The sequence below is a fragment of the Odontesthes bonariensis genome, chromosome 18, assembly GCF_027942865.1.
Source record: "Odontesthes bonariensis isolate fOdoBon6 chromosome 18, fOdoBon6.hap1, whole genome shotgun sequence".
NCBI lineage: Eukaryota > Metazoa > Chordata > Actinopteri > Atheriniformes > Atherinopsidae > Odontesthes > Odontesthes bonariensis.
Genome location: NC_134523.1, coordinates 28,073,640 through 28,087,717, shown reverse-complemented (window position 1 = coordinate 28,087,717; position 14,078 = coordinate 28,073,640). Strand labels below are relative to the sequence as shown.

Below are 14,078 nucleotides of genomic sequence, written 5' to 3'. Positions count from 1 at the left end.
CAGCATTCACCGTATGAAGTTTGGGACAGATTGGATAATGTATGTGGGAGTTATAAGCGACTTCAATTTTTGTGGCGAGTGATGGCGAGTTATCGAACTTTGAGGCATCGCCACGCCCTTTAAGTTTTGAAAAAGTTTCTCTATGAATTCCCCCCCCCATGTCTTAAGAGTAACCTGGCCAAGTTTGAAGTCTGTAGCATTAAATCTGTAGGACGAGTTCGATCATATGCAAGGCGTGGAATCGGTCAAAAATGGCACCAAAACTCACCTTCCATTCAAAATGGCCGCCTTCCTGTGGACGTGGGACCATGGCGGCATGAGACTTTTTTGTGCATCTGGGCATGATGAATGAGTGTACCGAATTTTGTTGTCGTAAATTTCAACAGTTTCACACCCGCTTTGGAGGATTTACTTTCCCATAATGCAATGCTCCCACTGGACGAATTAAACGAGAAGAACTTTAGTTATATAGATAAAAAAAAAATGAAGCTATAACATTCGGTGCTTTATCTTCCCGCTGTACGGTTTCCTGTTTGACAAGACGTTTTCCTTCCTCTTCACAGGGAGGTTTTCCTGCCACATGGTTTACAAATCTTACTTTGATTTATGAAACCACACATGGGTGTGTTTGTGTGTGTGCACACCCCACATGTCTCATGCCTCTGTTACTCTTAACGCTCTTTGTGGATTCATCTCAGGCTCAGAGTGAATGTTGAGTTAATGGAGATTTTTCTAATGTTTTCCACCTTTTCTTTTGGTAAGTCACAGTTATCCGCTTTGCATACACAGAATGCATGAAAAAGAACTCGTGGCTGTGTGCTCTGAGGCCTTTGGAGGTCACCATTTTGGTCTCATGAAAACAATCGTGACGATTGGTTGATCTGACAGAGATCTTTGGAAACTAAGCGCTCCCAGTACATAGCATCTTATTGATCAAAAGGTAGTTTTAATATAATTCTTTTATCATCTATATAATACTAAATAAGTCAACATCATACAGGTTTAAAACTAGCAGCTGAGACCATAAACTTTAGGTTTAAGTTGGAAGCAGCTTTACGTTAAGCACCAGGTCTCGCCCCCTGCTGGTCATTCGATAGAATGCAAGCTCAAGGATATAGAGCCGCGTCATTAAAACGTCACTTTAAACGTTTCTTCTGACATATGCTTGAACGTTTTCTCATGAAAACAATCGTGACGATTGGTTGATCTCACTGAGATCTTTTGAAACTAAGTGCTCCCAATTCGTGGGAACAAAATTGTAAATAGCCGGTATTTTGTCAGGTTTTCAACACGTTGGGGATCTAAACGACTACTTTCTCGCCTGAAAATGTTTCAAATGTTGCTAAAGTTTACAAAGTTTAGAGCTTAAGCGAAATCAGCTTCAGGCCGGCTGATTTCGGCTCGGGCAGGAGCAAAATGCATTGTGGGTAAACGCTCTGCATACTGTCTGATCGATGAGTATGTAGTATGGAAGTATGTAGTATGTAGTATGCGGTTTCGAACACAGCGTTAGTCTTGCCTCCTGGAGGTGTCGTGGGCCCAACTCGACGAAACACTGATGAAAGGAGGTTCCCACCTGATGGGCCCAATGACATGTTGGTCAGCACTGCTCACTGATCTATATTTTAGGGATAATAGGGAATTATTCACTGAGTCTGGTCCATTTTTTCTTTCTTTAGCACAAGTTTTTTGTGTTTACCTTAAATCTGGTAAGCAGTGACTAAGATTTCTAAAGGAATCTGATCAGATCAGAAGGCTGTCGGCATCTAACTGCAGCTTATTCATCTCTGTCACCTCCACACAAACGGTTCAAATCCCATACGTCCACTTTCACCCTGCTCTTAGCTCACTTCATGCTTATCAAAACTGCCTGTTGAGCAATGGCACAAAACTTGAAGGAATTGCCCACAGCTGCTCTTTTTTTTTTTCTTGAAAAATGCACTTTACTTCCCACATAAACTCATTTCACAGTACTTAAATGTCTTTTCAGGGCTTCGTTAATGAGTCAGGGGTTTCCCTCCGTGTCTGATAAATTGGTTGCAGATACAGTTTCACTCGCACCTCATTGGGCACCGTGACAAATCAAACTCAACTTTTCAGCAGGCCTGTGTTTCCCGCAGCTTTGTGCGATGCCTCGTTTTTTATAGCCCGATGGGAAAACGTCTTTATTGTGGCAACAAAAAGAATAAGAAAAATACCGTTTAACAATCATCGCATGGGAACAACAGAGAGAGAGAGTCCTGTGAGAACACAAAAAGCAGGAGGTTTCCAGTTGCTGTGCGTTAACGAGTCGGCCAGCTGCTCCAGCGTGTCGGGATTCCTCGCCTCCACCAAGTCGAGCTTTCTCCCGTCCACCAAAGACGAGGCTCATCCCTTTGGAATGACTGGAGTGTTTTCAGGCCTGCGTCAGTTTTCTGTCGCTCAGGAGATGAGCTCATGTGCTGCAGCTCAGACGGAATGACGTTTGCAAAGCTCTCTCTGTTTTATAGATCACTGATGTAACAGATAAAGAGAAAACCCTGCAGTTTCTGTCGGATCTGTAATTCTCTCTCTCTTTTTTTTCTTAATCTTTCAGACGGCCACCACCTCTGGGAAACTGAGGCCAAGGTTGAGAGAGACGCCTCGAAGCCTGTAAGTGATACACGAGACACAATCATCGTGACGAGTCTGGTCTCATTTCAGGATTTTTTTAAGTCGAATGCATAAAACAGCTGTTCTCAATAATGGAACTGAACTCTGTGCCAAAACGTTGACATTTGGAAAGCGAACTGACGTCTGAATCGAGTAAACCAAGAGGGAACGGCGTCTGGGTGAAGACTGACGCACAATAACAGCTTTTTTATACAAATCTCAGTCTGCAGTTAGCTGCCTCACATTCTGAGAGATGCCCAGGTCAGCTAACACAAACCCCCCTGGCAAAACATCTGGAGCCGCCCCTCTGCTAATTGGTTTTTATTTAACAGAAGAACACTGTGGCTTTGTTGCACCAAAAAGAGGATAAAACTGTCGTAATTAATGGCACTTTTCCTTAGATCGAGTAAAGGAAATAATCAGCCCGTAATGTGAGTTTCTGTAACGATTACCTGCACAAGTGTAAATATGCAAACGAGTCTGCAGTTAAAAGAGAGTTCGTTCAGAGTTTAATGAGGAAACATGACAGGAAACATGGGCTGTGTTCGAAACCGCCTACTTCTCCTACTACTCATACTAACTTTAACTTTTTTTAAGTTCCCGGATGCATACTAGATTCTCCGAAATGTTGGGTATGCATCATGAGGTTACTACTCATACTCAAACTACCCAAGATGCAACGTAACGTGACGTCGCCGATCATCATTTCCTGTCAAAACGGCAGTTTCAAGCTAGCTGCAACGAGGGTCGGTTCACTTCCTGTTTTCAAAACAAAAGCACCAATTGTATGGTAATGGCTTTCCCTATGATAAAAGGCAACGGGTATTTTATTTTGTGAAAATAAACGGAAGTGCGTCGCTCACTGCGGCTAGCTTTAGTAGCGCCGAATTCGTCGGGAACAAAATTGTAAATAGCTGGTATTTTATCAGGTTTTCAACACGTTGGGGATCTAAACGACTACTTTCTCACCTGAAAATGTTTCAAATGTTGCTAAAGTTTACAGAGTTTAGAGCTGAAGCGAAATCAGCTTCAGGCCGGCTGATTTCGGCTCTGGCAGGAGCGAAATGCATTGTGGGTAAACGCTCTGCATACTGTCTGATCGATGAGTATGCAGTATGTAGTATGAAGTAGGTGGTTTTGAACACAGCCATGGTCCCAACAAGGGAGCTGTCAGTGGAAACAGTGGAAAGGATTATAAAACTCCTCCAGGAAGGTAACTCGGCTCAGAGAGAGGCAGAAGATGCTGGTTGGTCCCAGTCAGCTGGTCGGAAATCAGGAGAAAGAACAAACAAAACGGGAAGGCTGTAAAAAGGAAACATACAGGTCAAAGAGTCAGAAAGAGGGACAGAAACCTCAAAGTGTCTGAAAACAGAAACAGGAGCAAACTGTGAGAAAGCAGCTGAAGGAAAATGGGATTTCCATCCAGAGAAGCCAAACTTAAAGCATCAGTAACACCTGAAGAGAAGAAAAGCAGGTCTGAAGAGAAGCAACCATGGACTGTGGATAGTTGGATGGAGGTGAGACTCAGAGATGGATCACCAAGGAGACGATGCTGGAACTTTGGTTTGGTCCAATGAAACACAGAAAGATGACCGGCTGAAGGAAACCAGCACATTTCCACCATCAGTCAGTGGGGTCACATGGCCCTGAAAGGGTCGGATAATTGGCTAAATTACAATAAGAATGAGTTATAAGGGTAATTCTCCTTGGATATATGGCGGTGAATGAATGGGATCAGAGGCACAAAGCGTGTCATACCCCGGTATGATAGGTGGCGCTGTACCCATTCCAACTGTTGCTAATAGAGCCACTTCCTGTTGACCTCTTCACCACCACCAACAACAACAAACTCAGGCATTGGAGAAAGATGGAGAACGCAGAGCAAGATGAAGCTACGTCCCTCTACATTTGGTCTGTGATGAGCTGCTTGTTGCACAAACGCGATGCCCAACGGAGCATTCTCCATCGCGTTGTTTGTTTCTTTCTGACGGCGACAACAACAGGAATATCGTCTCCTTTGACTTCCGGGTCACGACCCCGGGAAAACATCTGGAGCACGCGCAGAACGCAAAGTCTAATTCACCACGTGCTTCAGCGTCTACAAGAAGGTTTAGAGTGACTTTCAACCCAGTTATCTCGGGGTCTTAATCCGATCCGATCTAATTCTTAGTCAGATTAAGGTGTCTACATGCACTTAATAACTCAGTCTGATTGTAATTTAGCCAATAATCCGATCCTTTCAGTGCCATGTGACCCCAAACAGTCCAGATCTCAGTCTGAGTTCAGATTTCTAATGAAAACTGCAGAAAATGCTCCCTGGTGAGGCTCCATCCTTTAGAGCTGCTGAACAGCAAAGCTGGAACCGGACTGATGAAGAATAATGTTTTTAATGAGTGAAATCTGACAGAGGAGCTAAAACAAAGTGCTGTCTGTGATGTGTTTATTCATTTCTGGTTCATGGCTCCACACATCTTCCTGTTTTTAATCTGAAAATATTGCCATTAATCAAAGCACTTGTTTTTTTAAAGGTCTGTTTTTGAAGAAACAACAAAAGTCGATGTCCAGCTGATAAATGAAATAGTTTTGTGTTTATTTTCTGCTACAAAATAAAACTGAATGAACATCCTCCAACAGCGAGAGCTCCGTGTATTCTGCCAGAGGTTGTGTTTTCTGCTGGCTGTGAAAACTAGAAACATGTTGAATATTAAGCCATGATTGAGCCCGTTCTGCTGCCGTGTCCGTGAAGCCTCCCGGCAGTTATTTCCTGACGTATGTCAGGAAATAAGGTCTCGTTTAAAGTGTTGTGAGGAAAGAAATTTCAACCTTACAAAGTAGTAAAAGCCTTTTTTTTGTTTGGATTGTGTTGCTAAATCTGGATGCAGGAACGGATGTTTGCTGACGGATTAATTTCCCCTTCAGGATGTTTTCGGTTTATCTGTCTTCAGTTAAATAAAAGTCAAAGTAAATGGGAAGATCCCTTGTTAGGGGGGGTTGAACATTAAAGAAAATAATAAAAATAGTAATAAAAATACCCAGATGTTTTAAAGGTAAAAATAGTTAAGCGTTTATTGTTTAGTTTTCTTTTTCGTGGAATTTAAGCTGAAATTTTACAATAATCCACAAGTCAAATGAGGGTCTTAAAACAATACCATAAATAAAACAAAAATCTCCAAAACAAATACTTACATCTTAAAGTTAGAGAGGTAATTTCAAAACTCCAAACAAAACCAAAATGAAGCCAAAACAAAATCAAACAAACCAAGAGGCTTCAAAACCGGTTTTAGTCAAAATAACATAAAACCAAAACACAGGACTCTAGTAGCGCCTTCAGAACATACAAAAAACATAAGAAAAGTCACAGTCCAGCACAAGCTAATAAAGCTAATAAATCTATCCAAATATCAGACAAACACCCAGCAAAGAGGCACGCTGTTCACACAAAGGAACACAGCCTTCTGGTAGGAAGTGGCGGTTTAAATAGGGAGTGATTAGCTGTGTTCGAAACCGCGTACTACATACTACATACTTCCATACTGCATACTCATCGATCAGACAGTATACAGAGCGTTTACCCACAATGCATTTCGCTCCTATCCGAGCCAAAATCAGCCGGCCTGAAGCTGATTTAACTTGAGCTCTAAACTCTGTAAACTTTAGCAACATTTGAAACATTTTCAGGCGAGAAAGTAGTCGTTTAGATCCCCAACGTGTTGGAAACCTGACAAAATACCGGCTATTTACAATTTTGTTCCCACAAATTCGGCGCTACTAAAGCTAGCTGCAGTGAGCAACACACTTCCGGTTATTTTCACAAAATAAAATACCCGTTGCCTTTTATCACAGGGACAGCCATTATGATACAATTGGTGCTTTTGTTTTGAAAACAGGAAGTGAACCTACCTATTTTTACTGCATCAAAATTAGACTTTGAATTTGAAAAACCAACAGTGTAAAAAAAAAAATCAATTTCTAAAAAAAAATTCAACTTTAAAACTTTTTCCATTGATTTTTTTTTTTTTCCACTGAATTTTTTTTAGATGTTTAATTTTTTTACACTGATTTTTGGTTTTAGAAATTGATTTTTTTTTTACACTGTTTTTTTACAAGGTTTTTCAAATTCAAAGTCTGATTTTGATGCTGTAAAAATTCAATATTAGAAATTCGTATTCAAACTCTAATGGCACAGAAAAACTTCCATACAGCAGCATTTGCGTGTGAATCGTGTGGAAAAGGTGTTCTGAAGTTCAGCCTTCAACCTGTGGGAGTTTGTGCTCGACAGCTGAGAGTCTGGGAGATGGAGGAGGGGATTAGAGGGCGTCTGTCTGTGAGGTGCTGCACCTGCTCCCAGTCTCTTCCCATTGCACAACACACACTCCCACAGTGACTGCTGGGACACATCTGTCTGCCTGAATAGACAAAGGGCCTCCTGCTCGGCTCCGTCTGCTGGATCGGTCCCATTTTAAACAAATTTTAACCTCCGTAGCAACACAGACCAGACCACAAATTCCTAATACCTGACCACCTCTGTCACCTGAACACACTGAACTTCCTCCCGAGGAGCGCAGCTTTGGAAGAGCGGGGAGGATTTGATGTTCACGTTTGGAATTATTTATAGACGGACACAGATCGCTCGTATAAGCTGAAATGGATGGTCCTGCTGCTTCCACTTTGGGAGTCCAAAAATGCTCCTCCGTGCTCCGTTTCTTCCTTCCACATGTTGGAGAGAAATCATTTTGTCATGTTAAACACTTCAGAACAAGTGGTTGAGATTTGTATTTTGTTTTTTTCATGAAAACTGAACCCTCTTTCAATGCTGAAGGACAAAAATTCATCATTAACAGGGTTTAAAATCATGTAAATCCCCCATCAGAGTAACATCAACTGTTAGCTTATTACCAAATAAGCCAAGAGTTGTAACCCAAGAGCTACATCTCAGACTCTGCAGGCCTCAGTTAGCATGTTAAAGGTTAAAGGTCACCCCAAGGTCAGAAACCCAAGAGCTACATCTCAGACTCTGCAGGCCTCAGTTAGCATGTTAAAGGTTAAAGGTCACCCCAAGGTCAGAAACCCAAGAGCTACATCTCAGACTCTGCAGGCCTCAGTTAGCATGTTAAAGGTTAAAGGTCACCCCAAGGTCAGAAACCCAAGAGCTACATCTCAGACTCTGCAGGCCTCAGTTAGCATGTTAAAGGTTAAAGGTCACCCCAAGGTCACAAACCCAAAGAGCTACATCTCAGACTCTTGCAGGCCTCTGTTAGCAGGTTAAAGGTCACCCCAAGGTCACAAACCCAAGAGCTACATCTCAGACTCTGCAGGCCTCAGTTAGCATGTTAAAGGTTAAAGGTCACCCCAAGGTCAGAAACCCAAGAGCTACATCTCAGACTCTGCAGGCCTCAGTCAGCATGTTAAAGGTTAAAGGTCATGACAGCACAGTTAGAAACAGACTGAACAAGTATGGCTTGTGTGGAAGGGCTGCAGGAGAAAGCCTCTCCTCTCTAAAAAGAAGATGGCAGCACAGCTTAGGTTTGCAAAGCTGCATCTGAACAAACCACAAGACTTCTGGAACAATGTCCTTTGGACAGAGCAGACCAAAGTGGAGATGTTTGCTCATAATGCACAGCAGCACGTTTGGAGGAAACCAAACACAGCATATCAGCACAAACACCTCACACCAGCTGTCAAGCACGGTGGTGGAGGGCTGATGATCTGGGCTGGTTCTGCAGCCACAGGACCTGGGCACCTCGCAGTAACTGAGTCCACCTCGAACTCCTCTGGATACCAAAGTGTTCTAGAGTCAGATGTGAGGCCGTCTGTCCGACAGCTAAAGCTGGGCTGAAACTGGCTCATCAACAGGACAAAGATCCCAAACACAGCAGCAGATCTACAGCAGAATGTGTGAAGAAGAGAAGAATCGAGGTGTTGCAACGGCCTAGTCAGAGTCCAGACCTCAGCCTGACTGAGATACTGTGGTGGGACCTTCAGAGAACTGTGCAGAAACCAGAGCTGCAAACCTCAATGAGCTGAAGCAGCTCTGGAGAGAAGAGTGGGCCGAGATTCCTCCTCAGAGACTGGGGTCGCCTGAGGTTGTTTTTACCTTAATTTTTAAAATCTGTTAAGAACCAGATGATTTTCATTCCGTCCTGACGTGTTTAACCTTAAAGTGGAAAGAGAAAGTACTTTCTTTTTCACGTGTTTCTGATTTATTTCAGGATTATTTTGTAAGACGAGCTCTGAAGTGAGATAATGAACAACAACGTCGGGTCAAAGCTGGACGCAGTTACAGAACAGTTTCCAGAGCATTTTCTAAAATGCAGATGGATCGGCCGTGAAGTAGAAAAAAAAAAAAAAAAGCCTCATCTGGCTCCACTTGGCTTTATGACTGTAGTGATTTAATATAACGTGTCTGCTTTCACCTGAGCATATCACCACTGCTTGTCCTTAAAGGCTCAGTTTAGTAGACAGATGACTCCCTTTCTGGCTACTGAGCAGCACCTCTAACATACTCAGTCATTTATATTCACACGTGCACAGAAATGCGTAGGACTGAACCCAGGAACGTGGTTGCTCCAGGCCTTCACTCTCAGCAGGAAGCTCTGCTGGGGAAATAAACTATCTGGACACTCCCGACTTCAGTTTATTCACATCACTTGAGTTATTCACTGTGCAAACAACCAGAGTTCTCCCTACCCTGACTTCATGGTCTCTTTGAGGCTCTTTCATTCAAAATAACAACCAGATTTTTCGGATTTTTATTCAACGTGTCCTCGCTTAAAGCTACAAATTTCAAGAAAAAGGATCTGACCCCACCAAAGCAAAGGCAAAAATGTGAGAAAATGAATCCAGGAAAGCAAATAATCAACTGAAAGGAATGTGATGGTTCTCCACCTTAAACTAGAATATTCTCATAGGTTGCTGCAGATATAAGAACATAAGTCTGGACTCTTGTAGTTGCAGTCAAACCCATAAAAAACATAAAAACTAACTCTTCTGAGCATTGATTTGAAATATTTAGACATATTTTCCATGAAAATATTCCCTTCATTCCTTAAAATGACTCAACTTTGCCTCATTTAGGCCCAAATATACAAAACTGGGTAAATTGCAAATCAGATGAAGCACAATTGGGCGTTTCCAGCTCTCCAGGTCAGGTCCTAAAACTAGATTATGAGTGTCATTGGACATCACTCTTTGGTTAAACTGCATTCAAATGATTCATTGTTTTCTATGGGTCAGGATCAGACGGCACAAATGCATCAAGTCCTCCAATCAAAGTGACCATAAAGGTCAGATACGACCCATAAGGGTGTTCTGTAAGTTAAGTCCCGCCCCTACAAGCAGCAGGAGGGAAACGCAAGTCATATTTTTTTGAATGACGTAAACATCATCTAAAATCTTAAGATAACGCTCCTGAGTTACCTCGTCTAATACTTGGTTAAAGTTACTGAAAACTACTTTGTTAGAAAATGTAATAAAAGTCGTAGTTTTTAAAGTTGCTAAAATACATTCTTTTTACAATGCGACCTACAGTGCAAACAACCAGAGTTCTCCCTAACCTGACTTCATGGTCTCTTTGAGGCTCTTTCATTCAAAATAACAACCAGATTTTTTGGATTTTTATTCAACGTGTCCTCGCTTAAAGCTACAAATTTCAAGAAAAAGAATCTGACCCCACCAAAGCAAAGGCAAAAACGTGAGAAAATGAATCCAGGAAAGCAAATAATCAACTGAAAGGAATGTGATGGTTCTCCACCTTAAACTAGAATATTCTCATAGGTTGCTGCAGATATAAGAACATAAGTCTCTTCTGGTTGAAGTCAAACCCATAAAAAACATAAAAACTAACTCTTCTGAGCATCGATTTGAAATATTTAGACATATTTTCCATGAAAATATTCCCTTCATTCCTTAAAATGACTCAACTTTGCCTCATTTAGGCCCAAATTTACAAAACTGGGTAAATTGCAAATCAGATGAAGCACAATCGGGCGTTTCCAGCTCTCCAGGTCAGGTCCTAAAACTAGATTACCGGTATGAGTGTCATTGGACATCACTCTTTGGTTAAACTGCATTCAAATTATGCATTGGTTTTTTTTTATGGGTCAGGATCAGATGGCACAAATGCAGCATACCTTGTCTAATACTTGGTTAAAGTTACTGAAAACTACTTTGTTAGAAAATGTAATAAAAGTCGTAGTTTTTAAAGTTGCTAAAGTATATTCTTTTCACTATGCAACCTTCAAAATTCACATGCAGTTGCTCTTATGGCAAAAACGCCACATGGATTCGTCTATAGGAGGAGGACGGTCTCCACACGAGTGAGAAAGGGTTATTAAAGCCTAACTTTCTGCCAAATAACCACAGAAAGAAGAATCCTTTGGACTCACAGCCTGCTGTTAACTTCCAGATATCGAAATACAAACCTGTGGTGCATCACTGCGTCTTATGGACGAAGACTTCGCAGCCGCATACCGTAGGAAGTGTCCATTTTTATTTAATTCAAACAAGAACAAAACAAGAAAAGTCTGGTGCTGCTCATATCTGCCGACTCCTTCCAGTTTGCATTAAATTTTTCACATTTAATTAAGACGATGTGGCTTGGCAGTAGAGCTGAGCAATTTTATCGATATTGCGATATATATCGATATTTTGTTTCCCGATAAAGTATCGATATTTCAGCCCCGAGTATCGATTTTTTTAAATTTATTTTTTAATTAATTAATTTTCTATTTTTTTTTATTTTTTTTAAAGCCAACTTTATTGAAAAGTCAGACGTTACAATTCGTGAAAACAGAACATTAATATAATACAATACAATGCCAGGGGTCACATGATATAAAGTGCACAGTTCTCACGTTTGTGACATGTTTTTTTGTTTCTGTTTGTCTGGCGGTGTTCTTCCGGGTCAAAGGTCGGGCCACCAGTCCAATCAGCGACGATTCATGTCAAATCACACAGTCCTTTTTTTTTTTTTTAGAAAATGATGTAAGTGTATCGTATCGAATCGAATCGTTGGCTGAATATTGTGTATCGTATCGTGAGATTAGTGTATCGCTACAGCCCTGCTTGGCAGTCGATATGTTTTGATCGCTTCTCCTTCTGGCCTCACGGAATCCGACTTCAAACACTCGCAGCAGCCAAAGCTGCCACATCGAAAACAACATTTACAAAAACGTACTTTTTTTTGGCATTAAATATTTGCCGCAATCAGCAGTTAATTGCTTAGCGGTAGCTTACTCAAACACTCATATTAAAGGGATAGTTCGCCTCTTTTGACATGAAGCTGTATGACATCCCATATTAGCAATATTATTTATGAACATCTGCTGCGTCCTGTGAGCCGAGTTCCAGCCTCGTTTTGGTGTTGATGAAGGTATTCCGTCTAGTTTGCGAGGGTCCCGAAAATAAAGCGTCTTGCTTCTCAAAACAATATGCGTTCAAAAGAGTAATACATTTGCATCACAAAATCGTCCCTCCAGAAAAAGTCAGACCTCACAATCTCTCGGCCCTATTTTCTCTCCCTTCGTATCACTGCCTGCTGTGTAAACTGTGCAGACCGAAGTGCAGACCGAGCAGTCCCCTGCTTCCGAGCAGTAAACACTGTAACAGGCGCGGCTGTCGCTAGGTGGCCGGACGCCGATGCATCGTCCTTTTTGTCTGCACAAAACACAACTTTAAGTTATTCTCTTTCTCTGTTGCAGAATTCGCTGCTGGTTGAAATCCCCCCATACCGGAATCAAAGGCTCTCGACTCCCGTCCACGTTAACTTCTACGTCTGCAACGGAAAGAGGAAAAGGAGCCAGTACCAGCGCTTCACCTACGTCCCTGCTAGTGGTAAACTTCTCCTCTTTCTACCTTCTGCTTACCCGATAACCCCGGGGAGCAGTTCCTCTACTAAACTATAAGATTCTGTAGTCTGAGGGGAGATTTTTACAGACAGTTAAACCATTAATTCCAGAGATGGGGACTCAAGTCGACTCGAGTCGCTGTTTTGATGACTTGTGACTTGACTTGACAAAAAATAAAAGACTTGAGTCTCGACTCGGACTTGGAAGTTAAAGACTCGGCACTTGACTTGAGACACGATGACTTGAATGACTTGAGTGTTAAGCATCTAGCATAACTTCCAACTTTGTTCGTCATTTGAAGATCCATTCTGACCAGTAAGTGCTCGTCAAATTAGCTAATATTATCCTGTTAGCCTAGTCTGTAGTTAGCTAACGTTAGCTTGAAATGATACGGGGTGGACGGGTTGGACACATTGGCCAATGATGTTTACTGACAGATACTTATATCTTGTCTTTTAACTTTATTAAGATCAGATTCTGCAGGTAAAATTGCAAAAATAAGGTGACTTGACTTGACTTGCCCAAGAAAAAATTTGTTGGGACTTACTTGATTAAACTTAATCTCTGATTAATTCACATGAATAAAATGACCAAAATGCATCATTAATTGTATTAAACTGCAGGTTGTTTGGGAAAAAAAGAGATTTTAAATGTTTAAAGAAGAAAACAATGAAACGTGAGGTTTAGGCGTTGAAATAAGCGAAGTTTTGAACAAAGCGTTGGAGGATTCGGCCTCACAGACCTGGTTCCAGTTTTCAGAGGGAAAGCTGTTTAGTTTCAACAAAAACAACAAGGTTCTGAGTGTTGCCTGATGTCAGATAGGAAGTGTTCTGCGGACTGATCAACACCCCCTCCACAGATGTTGTAAAAATGCAAACAGTTCGGCTAAATAAAGCGAGTGGATCCTTCGTGTTTTCCAGTAATCATAACATACGTCAACAGGATTGTCCACATTGAGAATTTTCTTTATGTTCTCTCCACTTCTGTTTGTTTCCTCTGTTTCCACAGAGGTGATTGGCTCTCAGGTGGTCTAAACGTGTCATAAGAAACGTGCTTTCAGCTGGAATTTGCTTTAGTTTTACAACCTGAAACAAACAGATGAGTTTAGGGTAGTTTTTAGGTGTGATGTGTGAAGGTCGGTGCTGACAGAATAACCCCAAAAGGTTAGTTTAGTTTGGAGCTGAACCCAAAAAGCTGCCTCCAGCAAAGGTTACAAGTGGTTAAAAACATCCTCCCGTCACCCTTCGACCTTTCTGCCCTTTTTTATTGTTTCTTACCATCTTGTCATCAGCCAGAACTTCCCTTTTCTCAGTCTGCTCTTTGTCTTTCGTATCCCAGACTAATTAGAAACACTTTTGCCAGGATTTTTTACATCTGAGGACGAGAACAAACGATTTGTACACTGGAAAAAATGCCCCTCCAAAAATAAGTAAGAAAAACAACAAATTCAAGACGTTTTTGCTTGAAATAAGCAAAAAAATCTGCCAATGGAACTAGTGAAAATCGTCTCGTCGAGATTTCTTGAAATAAAATGTGATATTTGGGACTTTTGAGATAAAAGTGATCTTGAAATTAGCTTAAAAACCTCTTCAAATGTCAAAA

At 41.4% G+C, this 14,078-nt stretch overlaps 1 protein-coding gene across 2 annotated transcripts in view; it reads left to right on the top strand.

Annotated features, from left to right (window-relative positions):
- nfatc1 (nuclear factor of activated T cells 1) overlaps positions 1-14,078 on the top strand; it is an 82,431-nt gene that overhangs the window by 46,695 nt on the left and 21,658 nt on the right. For both annotated transcript variants that reach the window (XM_075449550.1, XM_075449549.1), the window contains exons 7-8: positions 2,576-2,631; positions 12,330-12,462. In XM_075449550.1, coding sequence (XP_075305665.1) covers positions 2,576-2,631; positions 12,330-12,462 — 189 coding nt within the window. The remainder of the gene's footprint in view (positions 1-2,575; positions 2,632-12,329; positions 12,463-14,078) is intronic.